The sequence below is a fragment of the Sinohyriopsis cumingii genome, chromosome 9 (genome assembly GCF_028554795.1).
Source record: "Sinohyriopsis cumingii isolate HCF-2022 chromosome 9, ASM2855479v2, whole genome shotgun sequence".
Taxonomy (NCBI): domain Eukaryota; kingdom Metazoa; phylum Mollusca; class Bivalvia; order Unionida; family Unionidae; genus Sinohyriopsis; species Sinohyriopsis cumingii.
The window spans coordinates 105509107-105530312 of NC_142969.1; the positions used below are offsets into that span (position 1 = coordinate 105509107).

Consider the following 21206-nt stretch of genomic DNA (forward strand, 5'->3'; position numbering starts at 1 on the left):
TTATGCATTCTTCCATTTTGAATGCATTTTGTCCTACTCAAGAAAAATGAAGTGTACATTGGAACATGTCCAATAAGACTCTCAGTGGGACCCAAACAATAACAGATCGTGACTTCATTTACATCACAATTCAGCTTCATACAGTATGTATTTTTTATGTAGTGTCTGTCTGAAAATGTTGTCATTCTAAGTTTGCAGAAAAGTTACTTGTATTACCAGAATATATCCTGTTTTGCTAACTCGGCATATAGAATTGTTATTAACCATATCATGGACGGTTTTGAAACTAATTGACCCCTGAAACCCAAAATATTTCCAGACACGAGCCATATATACATTTGAGGGGTTTTTGCATTTAAGATGTATGCCATTTCGGTCTTAGCAAAGCATTATAAAATTGGAATTTAATTTGTAAATTTAATGTCAATAGTGAAAATTAACTTTCAGTCCCATAAAACTTTGCTAAGACCAAAATGGCAGACATCTTGAATCTTTCACATCAGAATTTGTTAGAAATAGAAATGATGTGATTCACTTGTCATTTCAAGAAAAAAAGACAGCTTTGACAAAAAAAATGGTTCTGCCATCACTGAGAGTAGTGATTTCTCTTGCTGATTTGGGGTAACAGTCTGGTAACAAATTTATGTTAGGTGGAAAATATACAACAACAGCAACAGAAAATGGCAACAAAATGTTCAATTGAAGAAACATAAATATCTTTAGTTTTCTTTTTTCAGCTTTAATTTGTGTATATCAAGGAAATCACCTTGAAGTGTTGCTACATTGGTGTATTGCAGCATTTATTTGGAAATTCCAGCAATAGCAAGGATACTTATGCAGTACAGTCTATACTTGCTCCAACTGCAAACAACACAGATCAGGATCTGTCATAACATTATGCACCAGCAGATCAGGATCTGTGTTCTAGTGATTGTTCTTAACAAACTGAAAAGACCCAGAATTGCCAGTGCATTATGCAATGGCAGATCTGAATATGTGTAGTTTACTGTTGGACCTGACTTATAAGCAATTACACTCTGTGTATGTATATATATACATATATATATATATATATATATATATATATATATATATATATATATATATATATATATATATATGACAACACAACACAGTGTGATGAAAGATGGAAGTTTATGAAATGAATTAATAAAAATATGTATATACTTTACAAATATATTGTGATTCGATCAATCTCTAAACACACAACTCATTCAGTTACTTTACACAAACATTCACAAATGGAAAAACAAAAATGTGATTCATATATTCAAAAATGAAGGTAAGATTCATACAATCTCGTGTAATGAAAGTAAGATTCAAATAATCTCATGTAATGAAAATAAGATTCAAGTAACTCAGTTGTACTCAGTTGAAACAACATCATCAATTGAAACATGTTCAGTTGTAATCAGCATAATAATTGTACCAAACATGACTCATGACTCAGTCATTTGTACAGCCCGCATGATTCACATCCACGTATGACTCATAAATACTTGTAAAACCTTGCAAACAAAACATTTTGACCTGGTTCATATGTCCATTGTCAAACCACACAGTTCTCTTGAATTCTTGGGCTGGCCCACACGTGTACTGGCCACACACCAACTTATGGATCCACCATGTGCACACGTTAACAAAATCAGCACTTCCATCCTTGTATGGCCTTGATGGTCACAGCAGCTTCCATCCCCATACAGACATACAGCCTGATATACACACATATGCACAGACAGCTACAATAAAACAAAACTGGTGATAATAACAGGTATGGAATTAAAATCTATCGACACATGCTACTAAATTAAATTCTTAATAGCAACTTGTAGCTATTCAAAAGTTCACGTTTCAAATCCGCATAGTGGTAAAGGCAATATTTCACACTATGACATTAAAACTGAATATGCATACACACACACTGTATATTTTATTTTTTTCAGAACATATTGATCCCAGTTCATATAAATTTTTACTCTTCAAGATGGTAATATTCTTTTCATCTTTTTTTTTCTTTTCTTCTCTATTTAGATATCAAGGTAGAAAAACCTGAAGGTGCAGAAGGTGAAGAAAACAAAATGCAGGGGCGTTTCAAGCGCCAACACTCTAATGGGGAAAATGCCCCTTTTGGCAAGAAGAAACGAAAGACACATGGACCAACAGTTCCCAAGAATGCCTTAATGCAACTCAATGAAATTAAGCCTGGGCTTGAGTTCCAGTTTGTGTCTCAGACTGGACCAGTTCATGCACCAACTTTTATGATGTCCGTGGAAGTCAATGGTCAAATATTTGAAGGTAAAGGTTCATCAAAGAAGAAAGCCAAACTCAATGCCGCAGAACAAGCCCTCAAATCATTTGTTCAGTTCCCCAATGCTTATGAAGCCCATCAGGCAATGGGTCGGCAAATAACAAGCGTGGACTTCACAACTGATCTCGCAGAGTCAGGGGCCGATGTGTTGTTCAATAACTTTGAGAAGAGTCCCGATGAAGAGAAAATGGTTGTCAGTGGAAGCTTGAATGTAAATCCAAATGGTTCAAATCTTTCTCCAGGTCGCAAGTCCAAGGTGCCCAAACAGACAGATGGTAAAAATCCAGTGATGATTTTGAACGAACTACGCCCTGGTTTGAAGTATGAATTTGTGTCAGAAATTGGAGAAAGCCATGCCAAAAACTTTGTAATGTCAGTAACTGTGGATAATGAGGTTTTTCAGGGCTCAGGTAGAAACAAGAGGATGGCCAAAGCCAGAGCTGCTCAAGTGGCACTAACTAAAATCTTCAATTTGGAGTTCTCCTTTCCACCTGGTAGGTATCACTGTATTTAATATGATTATGAACACTGAATATCACATATATATTTAACGCTCTGGTGGCCTAGTAGTTATAGCGTCCACCTTGGAAGCAAGAGGTCGCGGGTTTGAACCCAGGCCGAGTCATACCAAAGACTAAAAAGGATGGTACTAACAGCTGCCCTGCTAGGTGCTCAGCATTAAGAGATTAGTGTTAGGACTGGTGTCAGGATAATATGACTGGGTGGGACATGATGCTACATGTCTGGCATGATGCTCCAGTGCTAGACATTACTATAAACTGCCACACTGCAGACATTGTGAGGTTTCTCAATTTTTTTAAAAACAAATTGTATCTGTAATGCCCATGTGACCATCACAATCTTCAGTTAATATCTCCTGAACTGTTTGGAATTTCTTCATTAAGCTTGGCATGGATTTGTGTCATGATGGGAGTGTGTGACCAAAAGATTAGCTTTGTCAGCTTAATAGTTTTAGAGTTATCTTTTCAAGTTTTAGAATTGTATTTATATTTATTAACTATCTCCTGACCTGTTTGAGGTACCAAAATTAAACTTGATATGCTCTTGCATCACAACTAGACAGTGTATCTTGTAAAAGAGTGGGCTTTGTCTGATCGGCATTGTAAACGTTGTTCTCATTTTTTAAAATAAAATCATGTCTCTCTACACTCTTGACAATTAATACCTTCCAGATCATTTGAGATTTTTTAATGAAACTTGGTTTGTGTTTGTATCATGGCAAGAGTTGTTGTAGCAAAAAAAAAAGGACTTTCAGATTATTAGAATTAGACCATAAACACACATTTACTGTCAGATCTAGTATGGTACTGTATGTACATGCTCAATGGTCATAGATGAGAAGGACTTATTGGATTGCCTGTTGCTTATCATTTTCATGTCATCTGTGTGCCATCTGTTCCCCTATCACTACTTATCCTAAACTATGTACAGTATTGCCATATACATTAATTGCATGGTCTAGTTGGTCTGCAATGAAAATGGTGCTGTTTGGATGTCCAGTATGGCCACCACCATGGGTATCATGTTGAAAATCATTCTGTTGCTTCTCTTCCTTAGAGGTTGGTCATATGAGCATTGTGTTTTACCCACACCAATTCCATGCTGATTATTATATTCCAACAGCTTGCTCAGCATAAAGTAGTCTGAGTTTCCTCTGACCCTCGCCACCCCATTTTTGGTGTTTGGACATTTATGTGTGTGTGTGTGTGGGGGGACTTTCTAGGGTCAGAGCCAACTGCCTATAGAAAAGTTGGAATTCGCCAACACTGTGGCGTCAGCATGGGGTAGCCAATTGCCTATAGAAAAGTTGTAATTCGCCAACACTCCTCCATTCTGTCATGTCATTTCCTATCCTGTCCCATTTTTCTTCGTTTCACTCAGTAAATTTTGAATAACTTAATGGATTGAATCCAAATTTAGTACAAAGCTTTGCATTTACAGAGCTTGGAAAGTTAAATTTTCATTTTTTGACCAAATTTTAGTTGAGTTATGGCCCTTGTCTGACTTTGAATTTTGCCCTTCAGTTGGATCATATTTTCAGGCACATCTGCATCATATGGACACATTTCTGGTTTTTAATTTTTTTATATATTTGTTTCAGGTTTACAACCTGTGCTTAGCGAAGGTGCCCCTGAAGTCCCTCAAGTCTTAGCTGACCTTGTGTCAAAACTTGTCAATGAAAAACTTTCCTCTCTAACAGATGGATTCAAAAGTCAATATGCACGGAGAAAAGTTCTTGCAGGAATTGTTATGACACGGGGATATGACATGGATGATGCTTCGGTGATTTGTGTTTCAACAGGTACAAAGTGTATAAATGGGGAATATATTAGTGACCATGGCTTAGCGGTGAATGACTGCCATGCAGAAATCCTAGCAAGGAGGTCCTTGATCAGGTACTTGTACTCTCAGCTCAGCTTGCACATGAGAAATGATCCCAACAGTGCAGCCAGTTCAATATTTGAACCTCTTGAGGATCACGGGTTCCGATTAAAAGAAGGAATCCGTTTCCACCTCTACATCAGCACAGCGCCATGTGGGGATGCAAGAATTTTCTCTCCCCATGAATCTGTAATTGAAGATGAGTCAGGAGACAAACATCCCAACCGCAGAGCTCGTGGACAGTTACGCACAAAGATCGAGTCAGGAGAAGGAACTATTCCTGTGAAGTCTTCAGATGGAATCCAAACCTGGGATGGAATTCTTCAAGGGGAGAGGTTGTTGACAATGTCTTGTAGTGACAAGATAGCTAGATGGAATTTACTTGGCATTCAGGGTATGATTTTCACAGCAATTGCATACAAGATAATTTTTGCTCCTTTTAATTGTAACATTGTAACATAAGGCTTTAAATGTTTGTTTTTTTTTAGTGCAGTGGGCATTCTTTAACGATAACGAAAAGGGAAGTTAAACTCAGCCTTTTTGTTAACACTGACTTGAAAAATTTCATTATTATTGTATAATGTATTTTGGTGTTGGATGTGGCATTTAATGTGTAAAGTGACATGGTAAAGGGTCTAGCTATCTAGACTCCAGACAGGGTTCAGCAGCGAAGCTGCAGTAGGAGCCAAGGACCCAAACCTATCTGGAGTTTACCAGCTGTGCAGGCCAGCTCCACCTAATCTAAATCCATCAGTGCATTTGTATTTGCATGCGTTCATGTTATTATTGTTGTAGGGATTAATGCCATTTTCCAGCACAAGATAGACTATACATGGTGGCCAGTATAAATGGTGGATGAAGAACCAGAGAAAACCCTGGGAAGAACCACCAACCCACGGGAAGCTGCTGGCGAGCTTTCTCACATACCCACATTAGCCGAATCCTAGATTTGAACCCACGCAAACAGAGGTGAGATGTCAGTGGTCCGTAACAGAGAGTGCTTTAGACCACTCAGCCACTTGGGGCCCCTATGCAGACAGAGGTGAGATATGTGGGTGAGCACCACAGACCACTCGGCCACCAGCGGTACCTGTCCATTTTACCTGAGGTATCTGTCCTGTATCAGTGTGACACTGGTGACTTCTCAGTGTGTGAACAGATTCAAGTTCAAGTTAAATTTGTCCATTCCAGATATATTTTTAACGGTATAAGTACATTTCATTGATAATAAATTTTAATGTAACCAGGAAATTTATAGTTTGAAAATAAAATGAGTAAGAAGTTAAATTATGGAGCATAATTTCATGTACTTTACATATTTGTGACTGACACTTATACCATATCTGTAAAGGATACTTACACAGATATATTTTAATTCCTTTCATGTACTTACTTTGCATGTATTTGTATTCTTAATAAATGCATATTTTGAAAAGCATGTTCGGTATTCTAAGAAGCCCGTTCAGTGATATACTGTAAATAATGTTAATTGAGTGTGATTATGAGGAATGTACAATGGACAGGTAAATAACAAACATGAACATAAGCTACAGTAATCTTTGCTGGTATTTTATGGGCTATCATTGTAGTGCTAATTGAATTTAAAAGTTTTTAAATTATTTATTAAGAAAAAAAGTTTTTAGGGCATAAATGATACAAGTATAATAAACTAAGTACATTTACAAAGGATGTAATAACACAGTTCTCCCATGGAGAGGAATTATATGTAAAAATCTTAATAATAGATGACAGTTATTGCTTAGAGCACAAATCAATATTTATCTAGGTATATGTATATGATTATGTATATATGTATACATGTATGTGTATATATATGTGTGTACTTGTGGACATGTAAGAGTATATAGTTATTGACCGTGCTTCACATTTCATTGAAATGGTTTTTGACCTTGACTGTAAATTTTAATTTGTTGTTGTAATCATTGTTCATACTATCTTAATTTTCTCGCTTCTTATGTTTAGAAATGTTAAGCTCTTTTTATTGTTGGCCATTCAGGGTATGTAACTCTTTATTGCCATATTGACAATTTATATTATGTGGGTATATTTGTAAGAATTGTACTATTCCTTTTAATCTTATTTTTTATCATTAAATACAAGGGACTAGGAGAGAGGCAAAACCAAAAAGATATGTGTTGAATTTGTAAAAAATAGGTCTTCCATATATTGGTTCCAAGATACTCGTTTCACAGAAGCAGTTGAACCATATGTTGAAAGAGAGTGGAGATACATGTGTTAAAGTTAGTTCTGGTACAAGCAGATCTCGTGGCATGTACTTGAAAATTTGAAATTTGGCTTGAAGAAATAAGAAAAGTAAAAGGGATGATTGTTCAATCAGAAAGTAAATGGATAAAAGAAGAAGAAAAAAAAAATATTTTTGGTAATTTGGAATGAGGTGAAAAAGTGGTACATATCTGTGATACATTATTTAGTAAACAAGATAATAATACAGGTGTAATAAAACTGGATTATAAACTGGAGATTTGAGATTTCTAAATTGACAATTGATGACTTTAATCAGTTAGAGGTTGAAATAACACATTCAGAACCTTTAAAATGCCTAAAGAATATGAGTAATGGTAAACGTCCAGGAAGTGGTGGATTCACTGTTGAATTTTATCAATTCTTATGGAAGGATTTAAGACAGTGTTTGATAAATCTGTAAATCAAGGATGCAGAAAAGGGACTTTATCTGTAACACAGAGGGTGGGAATTATCAAATTATTGCCAAAGGAAATGAAATGTAGAGAATTTTGAAAGATTGGAGTTACTTTGTTAAATTTTTCCTGTAAAATAGCATCATCAGTAATAGGTAGCAAAATAAAAAATCATTATGCCAAAATTAATACATTAAAGTCAAAAAGGCTTTATGAACAGTAGATATTGGAGGGGGTGTAGATGGTCAGACTGATATATGATATTATGCCTTTACAGAAGAGAATAACACCAGTGGTACAATTTTAAAAGTTGATTTTGAAGAAGCTTTTGACTAATTTAGTAGTTATGTTTTGGAAGATTGATTAAATGTAATGCATTTGCATAAATGGATATGAAAATAAACTGGCACAGTATGTCGATGGATCAGAGAACTCTGTATTCCTTGGTAGAAATGTTAGACACATTTGTATCAGTGTTTGGACTAAAAGTGACGATAATGATTTTCAGATAATTTAAATTCCTCAGGTTGTTTGTTAGCCACATTACACAGAAGTGGTCATGAGAGACCACCTATTTGATGTCTGATAAATGGACACCACACAACTGTGGTTCTTTAATAAGAGATTTTTCAAGCATCTAAAGTAATGTTGTGGACTCTTAAAACACATGGTACTAAAGAGACATGGTTTTCACCATATACCGAAATAACAAACCACGAAGATGGTATTGTGCCGATTGTGTATTGGACATGTACACAATTTGTGCATGCCTCCTGAAATGTGAACCTTGATCAAAGTGTATACCATGCCAAGGTCTACTTACAATGGAACACCTTCTTGTCAAGTGTGTTGAGTTCTAGTCTGTGAGACAGAAGTATTTGAACATTAAGTGCATGAAATAACTACCATGATGTACCAACCAAGAAAATCTTGGACTTTATGTATATAAAAAATATTATCCATATGTTTGAAGGAGTTTATATGAGTTACATGTATTTATCACACACAAACACACACACACACACACACATACACACACACACACATATATATATATTACAGTATCTTTGCATTTTAGTCTTGTACTTTGTGTTTGCATTTAGTTGGTAGGTTTTATGTTCTTGAATTTGTGTACAATTCATTTGACATTTTTTCTTCATTTACCTTTACGGTAGTCACTAAATGTGCTGAGATGATGTAAAATGCTACATACATGTACATCTGGAAGCTAATTTTAATCACATTGTTGCTGGTTCTTTTCTTTTCAACAGGTGCCCTTCTGAGTCACTTCATCAAACCAGTCTATTTGGACAGCATCATCCTGGGCAGTTTGTACCATGGTGACCATCTATCTCGAGCTGTCTATGCTAGACTCAACAACATTGAAAACCTGCCAACATTGTACCATATCAATCGTCCTTTTCTGAGTGGAATTAACAATCCAGAGAGTCGCCAACCAGGTAAAATTAGGACATTGTAGAAAATGCAGCTTTCAATAACAAATGTTGATCCCAGTATTTTGCCTCTAATTCTTAAGTAGCCAGAACAGTATAGGTTTTAATCTACTGGAACTTCAAGCAATGGAAGATCTGGATCTGTGTTATACATTAACAAATGTGTTGTGGTATAGGTGAAGGTTACAAGTCAAGGGGATTTTGAATCATTATTTTTTAAATTCAGTATTTGATTCAGATGTGCCAACTATTCCATACTTTTGTGTAATTAAAGATTATTTCATTAACACATTAACCCCTAGCGACGACTTGACGTGGCAGGAGGTAGTAGCCTACTGCCGAGCTCTGTAGCTTCATGGTCATGCATGATACACTAAAGTGGGAGGTGTTATAGAAAGGTAGATGTAGCTATACAATGATACCAAATAATCTGGAAGTTCTAGTTGCACTACAAAATACAGATTAAAAAACCTCATTTTTTTTACCCAACTTTTTTAAACCCAAAGTTCGCCCGTGGTCGGAATCCGATTTTGTGTCCGGATTTTAGACTTTTTGGTCTCAGATCTAAGTCTAACCGGTATGAACTGCAAACAGACAGATGAGCCTTTGCAAAAAGTAGGATAAGATGGGCATTTGGAATAAAGAGTGGTCTAATTTCAGAAAATCGCAATGTTCTGGATGAAATTTTCAGTAAGTTTTTATTTAGACATGGGTAAGGAGAAAAGTACTTTAATACCATTATGATAGACTGGTACATAAAATATAGCATCTTTGTGTGAGGAAAAAAAAATGTAAATAATAAAAAACCATTTCATAAAACTATAAATAGGTAATAGATGGAGGCATAGATTCAGAATAGATCTGAAAACACCTAATCCTGCTGATGTTTCAATAACATACCGCCTGTTTGTGTTAGAAACATCGTTTTTCATTGCCTATTTGACTTGCGCATAAGCAGAAGGGTAAAAGTTGGATTTTTTTATTTAAAAAAAATTTGCTAAACGGAGCCAATATTTTTGTATGGAGACCACTCTTTATTCCAAATGCATGACCATGATGCTACAGAGCTCGACAGTAGGCTACTACCTCCTGTCCCATTAAGTCATCGCTAGGGGTTAATGTGTTAAATTTAAAAACATCCTCAGTCAGAAAAAGGACAAATCAACCCATTTTACAAATTAAAAAAACAAACAAAACATCATCAGAGACTGAGGCAATACAACTCCAGTTAAGCACTTCATCATGCAGAGCCATATGTACAATTTGGTGGCATTCTTGTTTTTGGGAGCTTTCTTTTGTTTTATTTCCTATATCGTAACAACCTTTAGTAGAAAGATTAGTGTTGATTTGCAACTGCTGAAATTAATTATAAATTGACATGAGTATCTTTTCTTTACTTTGAGCTAAATTGTACATAGAATGTATGGAAGAAAATTGTTCACAGTTTAAGGTGAGAAATCGACAACTAACACATTTGAAATGAATATTACAAAATTATAGAAACTTTTTTTAAAAAATCATATTAAGAAGGATGCAATCGTAAGACGAGGTTTTCTTCACATTCTGCCAAATTATTAAATCAAACTTTTGTTAACTTTGGCACAAACTTTGCATTTCTTTAAGAACCTGATGAATTTATTGTTGAATTGCTTGAGGCACATTACAATCACGTTATATCTGATTTTAGACCTAAACTCTTCCGCAAAATGATAATTAACTTTTAACATTAGTTTTTGTACTTTGAAAAATGAATGAACAAATGTATTACTTTTCGAGAGCCACACATAAACCTTGTTATATTCGAATTCATGCTATAACTGAGCATGCATTAGTGAGTTACACTGCATGTGTATGTGTGTGAGTATGTATGTATGCATGTATGTATGTATGTATGTATGTATGTATGTGTGTATGTATATATGTATGTGTGTGTGTATGTATGTGTGGATGGATGGAGCATAGGATCTTCTACACCAAACAGTGTGGAAAGGATCTTGATGAGAGACTTTGCATAAATGTAAGACCTGAAATGATAAATATTTTGCTCTTAGCTTTTGTTTTCTTTCATTGAATCATATTGTGACTTTCTTACATGACCAAAGAAAAAATGGCCAGGAACAAAGGAAGAAGAAATCTAAACAGTTTATAAGCTTTGATTATCATCTTTAAGTTGAAATGATTATCCGTATTCTCAAAATATTATTTTACTGTGAATGGAAACTTTGTTTCAGCTTTGCATCCTGGTTGTGTGATTGTGTGATTCTCTCAGTTCTGTGAGCAACTCCAGCTAAAATACAATTTATAAAGGGAGAAGTTATGCAAAAGAAGTCACATTCTTCCTTTTTAATAGTGAGTGATAATTATAATAAATTGTAGTACAGTCAAAAGTTTGGTTTTATCTTTTTGCATTAAAACACTTCACCTTTTCCATAAACCACTACCATTAACTCATTTGGCCCCGATCCCGTCTGTACGCGTGATCCGGTTTCTGCATTCATTGGCTGATCCCGCCTGTAGTCGTGAATTGTTTACTGCATTCAATGGCCGATCCCGTCTCCAGGCGTGATGAATGTGTGTTAGGTACAACGTCTCTGATTGGTTAGAAATGGTTTATTCCAAGAACTAAACAACTATTAAACCAATCAGAAATGATTTTACTTTCATTTGTGGAAATTTGAATTGTTCTGAAGCAAAAGGCTAAAGTTTGAGAGCGGTTTAACTACATATGTTCTGTTCATGAAAAATCGTAAATGATGATGGACGGAAGAGTGATTTTTGATGAGAGCAAAAATGTGGAGTTTCTCGGGTTTGATCTCGAAAATATTGAGCAAGCTGAGGAAAGATATGTTGAGCAGTTGAATATTTTGTGAGATTTAGATTTGGACGTAGAAGTTTCTGAGATTGAATCGTCCGAAAATGATGATGCTGACAGCGATGATGACGGAGTTCTTGTGGATAAACGTTGCGCATAAGTTTGTAAATACTGGATAAATAAGTTGTGAAAAACTTCGACAAATAGGGAAAAAATTACATCAATGTGTCGACAAATTCATTTGAAATAAATGGTGAAAAATTCGTGGATTTTGTTTGGATATAAGAAGAGAAATTAAGGTGAATGCATGTGCACGATGTTTTCAAACAGGTAAAAACTATGGGGCACAAGCAGCTAGACACGGCTTTGTGCTTCTGAGGCATATCAGCAGAGATACTGAAAACAGTGCTGGGGCCGAATGAGTTAAAAGAAAACAGTTTCTACTTAGAAATGGGATTCCCCCAAATTAGCCAATTTGTGTACATGTATTACTGTGAATAGAAGGTACTGAAATTGCTACCACATGGACATGACATACTGGTAGTAGCAGTTCTTATTATATTAATTCCCAGTGATGTTATTGCCATCTGTCTTCTACATACATAGGATGAGCACTTGAATTCAATGAGTTTGTTTCAGCTGCATTCAGTCTGATAACAGAGCAGTAGGTACTGTTTCAGCTGGCTACGTATCCCAAGAGGTAATACAAAATGAAGTGGATTGATTACCCTTGGATAGCATACATGTGAGAAGTACTGTGTATAATTATAGATTATTTTTTAGGCAGCTCATGGTAATTCTTGATATAATCAGAAAATAATCCCTACTTTACAAATAAATTTAACAAATTATGTTTCAGGCAAAGCACCAAACTTTGCAGTCAACTGGTGTCTTGGTGACTCAGCCTTGGAAGTAATCAACACTACGACTGGAAAAACAGAGCAAGGTTCATCTTCTCAGCTATGTAAGCAAGCCATGTTTAAGTGCTTCTTGAAACTCTATGGCCAAGTGGTTTCTTTCATCAACCAGGATGCTGCCAACAAACCACCATTGTACTCCGATGCCAAGACCGTGGTGACAGATTATCAGGCAGCCAAACTGCAACTATTCCAGGCATTCCAGAAATCCGGATTAGGATTGTGGGTCAAGAAGCCCATTGAGCAAGACAGCTTTCCAGAGGATCCTTCAGTGACTTTTTGATTCACAGAGTACTCTAAACTCAAATTTAGAGAGAAAAAGCTTCATTATTTTACAAACTTTTAATACTGTCTATACTCGTTCATAATACGATTCCAACTGCAAACTGCACATACCCAGATAATGCTCTGCCAGATCTGGGTCTGTGCAGATTGTTAGGAGCAATCACTAGGATGAAGAAAATAGACCCTGTACAGCATTAAACGAAAGATTCCATGAAGTTAAGAAATTTCTTGCTTGTATACCCTACCCCCACCTCCAATTTAATACAAGACTATCAAGGAATATATATTGAAAATAATTCTAAAATTTAAAGAGAAACTGACTAATTTATAACCTGAGTTTTCAGATGTGACAGTGAAAACTGATTAGATTCTTGTGTCAGCAGTCACATGACTCCTATAAACAGTGGTACATATGTGATTACGTACTAATATTATATAGCTCATCTGATTGGGTGGTAGTCCACAAGAACTACTGATAATAGGCACAACAGTAATTAATCAGCAGTTGTCTGTGGGTCAGTTTTAATTTGTTCCCACTCATTATCCAAATGATAGACATAAAAGGAGATTGCAGATCACTGCGGCTGGCTTTACAATTTCAGAGTTGCGCAAGACCAGCTTGACTTGCTTTTATTGATAAGGTTTTTTTATATAAAAAATAGATGTTGTTTTTAATTTTATAAGTTAATGGACCACTGGAATATTATAAAAGTTCATGTATTAATTTTACTGGAGTAAAGTTACACATGACATATCAGCTGAATGTCTTAGAATAATCAACATTTTGAGATTTTTATGTTTCAAGAGATCAATCATGTTTCCAATTTTGTATCTTAATGCTGTAACTTTTTTTTACTCTTTTTAAAAATGTATTGCAAACAATAGTGTAAATTACGTTATGTAGGTTATCATTCTACATCATCCATGAGAAATCCCTGATTTAATGTTCTTAAAATTCTCTTCTGGTTTACTCTTACCACTGGGTAATAAACCTTGGCATATTTTCATATACACCAGCTTGTTTTGATGAAATTTCCATGCACCACTAAGTTGGCCCAGAATTTCCTGAAGTAGTAAACAAATTGGCCTTAAATTTGTCCTCAGATTGAACCCTGTCATCAAATTGGCTCCATAAAAACACTGATATTGAGATTGCCTTGAATGTACTGCACTTTGGAATTTTCTGTTGTGCAACTTGCTATCATTTATCTGAAGCCTTCATTATCTTCCAGTGACATAATTAACAATTTCCTCTTGATTACCTACCAGCAATATCATCAGTAATTTCCTCTCTTTCATAACTATTTCGGGTTCCAAGAAATGAATCTTGGATTTAATGCCAGATTATGCATATACTGTGTCACATTTGTCATAAATTTTTAAACCTCAAAATGTATTACTATGTTACATTTTGTTGTGAGCAGAAACTGTTCACTTTAACTTAGCAGTCAAGAGGTTCTCAAGATTTTCTGTTGCTGTTATTTTTATTGAAATAAATCATTGTATGAATATTTGATGGCATTTGACAGTTTTGGTGATGGCTGATGCCAACATTGCTACCCAATTTTGAAACATTTTACAGTCAAACTCTGCTATAACATGCTTTGTTGTAATGTGAATTTGGATATATGATCGCTGTGTAGCTCTTAAAAGTTTACAATAATTTCACAGATTTCTTGAATTACTACAAAGAGTTTGATTTATTACTTTGGCAAGATAGATTTTATTCTTGAATGTTTTAAATATGTCAGTAGTCAGGAAAGCCATAACATGTGCATGTGACTTAGATAAATTACACAGTATCAATCTTCAAGTGAATCCATTTCCTGAAGAAGAAAAAAAGGACTGCTTTTGTTAACAGTAATTCATTATGTAGCTGAAGGTATTATCTACATTACTCAGATTTGTATGGAATTAAGTATAGAAAGTGTTGAGTTGTTTGAAATTTATACAGGCACTGCTTGATGAACTTGACACTTATGCTTACTGAAACTTAGATTAGCATTTGGAGGGTGGGTGGCCGAGTGGTCTAAAGCACACACACCCCTTGCTGATCACTGCCAACTCAACTCTGTTGAAGTGAGTTTGAGTCTCAGGCTTGGCCAGCGTGAATATGTAACAAAGCTTGCCAGTAGCTTCCCATGGGTTGGTGGTTCTTACCAGGGTTTCCCCTGGGTCATTCCTCCACCAGTTATACTGGCCACCATGAATAGCCTGTCTTGTTGGTGAGAAAAGGCATTGAATCCAAAACATTATTTTTGGATTATATTTTGGGGTATGAAATTCAAACATATCATAATCTATGCAGAAATTACTTGAAATGTATTCGCCTTTATGCATATTTTTGATGGAATTATTATGGATTCATTGTTATGGATGCAATCTATTAGATGGCATGTGCAAAATATAACACATCGACAAGTATTCAAGCTAATCATACATGTCCTAACACATTGTTCTGTGTCAAAAATTCAATGTTGAATGTGCAAATCAACTTGTTTTTGCTATTTCTCATTTAATATACATTGATTTTAAGAAGGTAACTGTGCCATTGAAACTCTTAGCTATGCTTCCACTCATATAGTCCCCCTCGCAAAACCACCACCACCCCCTCCGATTGTGGAGCCATGGGGATTTGCATGTGCCAGCTCCTTCATTTGATGGATTTGCATGGTGTATTATATAACAAAAAGACACTCTGATGATGGTTATACTGTACAAGACAGGACCCTGGGTCATCCCAAGAGAAATACTTTTCTTTTGCCAAGTCTTGAGGAACTATACCTGCATGCACTTTAGAAAAATACTGTATCATGCCCATTAACAGTTGAAAGACGATCATACAGTACTATCATGCACTTATATGTATGTATGTGTGTATATATATATATATATATATATATATATATATATATATATATGAATGATACCTTTGCGATTGCTTGAAATTGTGAGGTGAAAGACCCCACCCCCAGGCACCAAATGTATCCTCTACCTTTATGGCAAAGAGACTTTCTTATCCATCAAAATCCTATCCTTAAATTAACTAACAATCAAAATGACACATTTGCCTAAACCATAAAATGTTAAACTAATGGAGACAAATAAACACAGTGTATGACTGTTTAATACTGAGATGAAAAAAACATTTAAGTCAAGAATTTAATTTTGCAAGTTAGGCTTTGCTTTACTTGGCTTAGACTGCTATTGCCAGAGGTTTGACTTTCTAATCAAGCCGTTTTAAATATGTATAAGTGTTTTTGTATGTTTAATTTTGTCCTTTAATATATCTCATTCATTAGATTCCATTTTTTGTCTCATTATATGAATGCATTTATATAATAAAGTTCAGAATGTGAAACATCAGATACATTCATCAAAACAAAAGCAAACATTTGAAGAAAAAAAAAGACTTGCCATTCAGAACATGTTCTTTTCAGTACTAGATGTACTTATGTTCATTCTTTTGTTACCATGTATACTTGTTTACAAGTCCAAATGCAAACTGCACCAGCATATCTGGGTCTATACAGTTTGTTGGGACTATTCAGAACAAACAATATAGACCCAATCTGCAGGTGCATGATGTGATGGCAGATCATGGTCTATGTTATTTGCAGTTTGACTCAATTTGTAAATAAGCATGTATGGTAATTTTCATATTTAGCACAGCTAATGGAACCCTTTCTTAAAGCAGTATGCATATCTTTTGGCATTGTACATGACAATGCTCATTTTATTTTCCTCATGTTTGCATTGTGGATACCCAACGGGGGCCCTGGGTGACCAGTTGTCTAAGGTGCAAGCATTTACAGATGAGGCCCCTGTGAGTCGATGGTTCTTCCACCATACTGGCTGCCATGTATAGCCAGTTACATGTTGCAAAATGGTGTTAAATCCTGAAAATCAAACAACACATCTTGATCTGTCTCTTGTGCAATCAGTCCTCTTCGTATGATTTCATCAGTTTTCTCCAGTAGTGGAATTGTGCGAAATCCTTCTAAATTTAATGAATCCCTCCTGAGCTAGCATGTGAAAATTTGATATTTTATTTTTGATGTCTCAGCAGAAGAACTTTTTTGGGTTGAAATTTTGTTGTGTTGACTAATTTTGTGGAGACACTGGGTTGAAAAAATTTGCCAGTAGCCTCCTGTGGGTTGGTGCTAGTTCTCGTTTTTTTTATCTTCCTGGGTTCTTCCTCCACCAGATATACTGGCTGTCGTGTATATAGCCTATCATGTGCTGAAAAATAGAGTGAAACCCACAACAGCAATGACTAATTTAATCCTCTGCAGTTGAACAAGATCAATCAGAATTTTTTTTCCTCAATTGATGGGAATGGCGTAGAGTAATATTGAGTGTGATATCAGTCATCTGTACCCATCAGGACATGTTTTGTCCATATAACTGGTAATTTTGAATAACACACATTTTGATACACAACAGAATTTGCATTGGAGAGACATTCCATTAGTCTATGCACAAGGAGTCTGGATACTAGGCATTGGCATAATGAATACATCTTCCTGTTGAATAATGTGTTTCTGAATACTTTGCAAGATAATACACAAATTATGTGACACAGAGTTTGAAAATTAAAACAATCCTACTTAATTCTGTATTGTTTTGTAGCAGTTGAAATAAAGTGAGATATATTGTGCATGTAGAAAATTTATTGACCTTCGAGTTTCTTCCATCATTACCTACCAAGATAATGTTTATACATTGGACATTCATGTATGTTATGAACAAGGCAATGGTTATTCAGTTGATAAGAGTTTTAAACGTGTGTATATATATATATATATATATATATATATATATATATATATATATATATATATATGTGTGTGTGTGTGTGTGTGTGTGTGTTCTTTTGAATGGTTTGTTTACTTTTTATATGTCCAACAAAAAGCGTAAATATTACTTTCTTATGACTCTGTCCATCTGTTATTGTTTCCACACAGTAACTTTGCTTTTACATCATCTACTTGTACCAACTTTCTAGACAATATGGGGCAAGAAGAAGCTTTCTAATTTTGGAGTTGAATAATATCAAGGTCACTGTGACTAAAAGGAGAAATGTGGTTTCTGCATAAGAACTTCAATTCTACCTCACATATAGGGACAATACATTGTAATTGCTTACATCTCACTTCTGTCCGCGTGGGTTCAAGTCTTGGGCACAGCCAATATAGATGTTAGAGTTTTTTCTTGAATTTTTTCTCCACCAAATATAGTGGTTGCCACAAAACAAAAAATTTTGTGTTTGCCTTGCACATTGGGTCAGAAAGTAAACATCACTGACTGAAAGAACAATTGTTTTGCACATTTACTTTGGTTCTACATTGTGGATGGCATGTACTGTGGTTAAGAAAGAAGCTGATTGATTTTAGGTTTAAAGGTCAAGGTCATGATAAGTAAAACATGGTTCCAGTTCCAGACCATGTACCATGGCTAAAGTTCATGGAGGACTTGCCCTTAAGGTAATGAGGAGGTCAAATAATTTAAGAAGTTAGGTCGATTGTTACTGGAAGAAAACTGGGTTTTGCAAAGTAACTTTTTTTGTTCTGGAGTAAATTCCTTGACCAATGTCTGTGAATGACTTATGCAAAGGGTAATAAAATGACTTAGAGTTTGGGGTCTAAAGGTCAAGGTCAACTAAAATCTCCTAAGAAAATATTGGTTTTTGCACAGTAAATTCTGTTGACTACATACCTTGATGTTTCTGCACAGGAAATTCTGTTGACTACATACCTTGACCAAAACAATGGTGAAGGTCATTAGAGCATGTTGTTCTTGTCTCCAGGCAACCATGTCCTACTAGTTTCTACATCAAAAACTAATAAATCCATAGCATGCATGTAATGTACTGTTTGAGGTACTGATGGGTTTTGTTTCTCCCATTTTATTCTGGAGTGTTTTGTACATTTGTTGCCAAAAATAAGAGGATTTAGACAATCCAAGTTTGTTTAAATAGACACTGTACAACAAAATGAACAAATCATATAGTGCAAACAATTAATTAGCCCGGACTGGTAATTTTTAATCATTTAACTTTCTTTGAACCTTTATTTTAAACTTCAAAAAATAAATGTTTTCAAGTAGAAAGCAAAGACTATTCAAAGCCATTTCGGTATCAAAGCACATATTCTCTGAATGCAACCAAAATCAGCCTTTGTTCATGCCAAATGTCACTGCAGATGTTGGTCAGTGCTGATTGTAATCATGTACATGTTCTACGCAGGTAAGTAATGTAGAGCATAGATAATGCAGTCACTGAATGTTGGAATAATCTTCATGTGAAAGAATGACGATAATTGGGATATAAACAATTGTACACGTCATCTTTCTAATATATGTTGTGCTGTTTGGAATCATCCCTCTATTTTCATTTTTTTAATCTTCTTGTAACAGTCATGTCCAGCATTTGTGTACAGTTCATTCATAGTCGTTGTGTTCACGTTTGAGAAATAATTCAGCTTGACCAGTTAAATAAATGTAAGCTACATTATATTTAAGGAATCGTTCTTGGACAAATTATTCAGTGAAATAATATACATTTTACAAGTACAGTTCTTAAATTCATTTAATGTTTGGTTGCTATTCAAGAGAATGGTAATGAGAAGTGTGCGGTGAAAAACTTTTTGAGTTGTATCATTATGTCGACAAATATCTTTTTTCCACTTGTATCATTATGATAAAAAGCTTTTTTCAATTTCATTCATGTTTCTTCTTTTCACCATTTTCTGTGTATGAAATCACAAGTGTAAAAATTGTCAATAAATGTCAGTGTATTAATTTTTCTATTCTGATTATTGCTTATATCAATGCAGTGAGACGGCTTTACTACTTATTCACAGGAACTACTGTGTAAACCTAATTTTACTTGGCTCTTGTGTGGTCTATATTGGAACATTTTTTAAAATATACAATAGGTTTCCTACTCTTTGAAGACCTCTGTGTCACAATGCATAAAAAAGTTCTGACCTTTGTTAACCTTTTCAAAAAGTCCACTCTTGCACAAACACAAAGACACACATGGGTGTTTACATGTATTTTTATCTCACTTGCACAAAAACAAAGAACACACATGGATGTTAACATGTATTTTTGTCTCGCTTGCACAAGAATAGCAAGATAACTTTGAAACAACAGCAAGTGTCAATTTTAGGGCTTTATGTTAAAGTAGTGTATTAAAAATTGTGTAACTTGGATACTATTACTGAATAAAGATTATCATTGCACATCATAGATAAGGCTGCAAATCTCCTATGTATCAGAGCAGTCATTCCAAGCATGACCATCGACTGCTTTTATAGTCTGATTCACTAGTGTTAACTGGGACAGCCTTTCTTCAGTCTTATTCACTAGTCTTAATTGGGACTTCTTCACTCTTATTCAGCAGCCTGTATTGAGTCCTTATGAAGTAAAATGTAGACTTTGATAAATGACCTTCACTTGGGGGATCAGACATTTTCCCTAATGGCCTGTGTACATGAAGTTTTATGAAACTAATTGGGAGAAAAATAATTACTTGACAGATGGTGATCTTAGGAGACAAATCTCACCTGAGACTTAAATCATATGGTGCCGCAATATTTTCCCCATGACATTATAGTGGCACCATGGTCTTTGTAGGTTGTGAAGTAAGGGGATACAGAAGAAAAATTACCGTCATCATCTCACCTGTAAGCCTAAATGGGTTGATGGTATGACCTTCCATGTGTCATGTCATCTGTTGTGTAACATACATCAGCATTGCTATTTATAGCTTACCTGGCCATATGGGTGATGTATCCGTCATCTGTCAACATTTGCTTGTTACCAGTCAGAAGTTTTTTACCAGATTTTAATCAAGCTTGGTTTAAATCCTAAATATCTTGGACAATTTTGAATATAAGCAGGATCAATGCATATCTGTGAGTCTTGCATCCAATTCACTGAGCTTGTTAACCACTCTGGAGTCTGTATTTCTAATCTGATTTTGATCAAACATGGAGTATGCATTTATATCAGAAAGAACCTGTCCATGGTTCATTAATGAGAGAGCCACCTAATATTAACAAGGTTATCTTGAATCTAATTGGCTGAGTTCATTAGCATTATGGAAGCAATTATTTCTGATCAGATTTTGATCCAACCTGGAATATGGATATATATTTTCAAGCTCTTGGATGAGTTCAGTATTGAGTGAGGTCCATGCATATTAATGAGGTGGTTTTGTATGTGATCCTGTTAACACAAGGCTACATTTCTGATCAGCGTATTAATACAACTTTGAATATAGGCTTAAATGATGTAAGACAGCTCACAAGTTCAGTAATG

The 21206-nt window shown here is 35.1% G+C and overlaps 1 protein-coding gene across 2 annotated transcripts in view; it reads left to right on the top strand.

The window, feature by feature from the left end:
- Positions 1–19679, top strand: part of LOC149792415 (double-stranded RNA-specific editase 1-like) — a 159366-nt gene extending 139687 nt beyond the window's left edge. For both annotated transcript variants that reach the window (XM_089970984.1, XM_089970982.1), the window contains 4 exons: positions 2053–2823; positions 4452–5126; positions 8682–8870; positions 12536–19679. In XM_089970984.1, coding sequence (XP_089827110.1) covers positions 2053–2823; positions 4452–5126; positions 8682–8870; positions 12536–12876 — 1976 coding nt within the window. In that variant the 3' untranslated portion in view covers positions 12877–19679. The remainder of the gene's footprint in view (positions 1–2052; positions 2824–4451; positions 5127–8681; positions 8871–12535) is intronic.
- The last annotated feature ends 1527 nt before the right edge of the window (positions 19680–21206 follow it).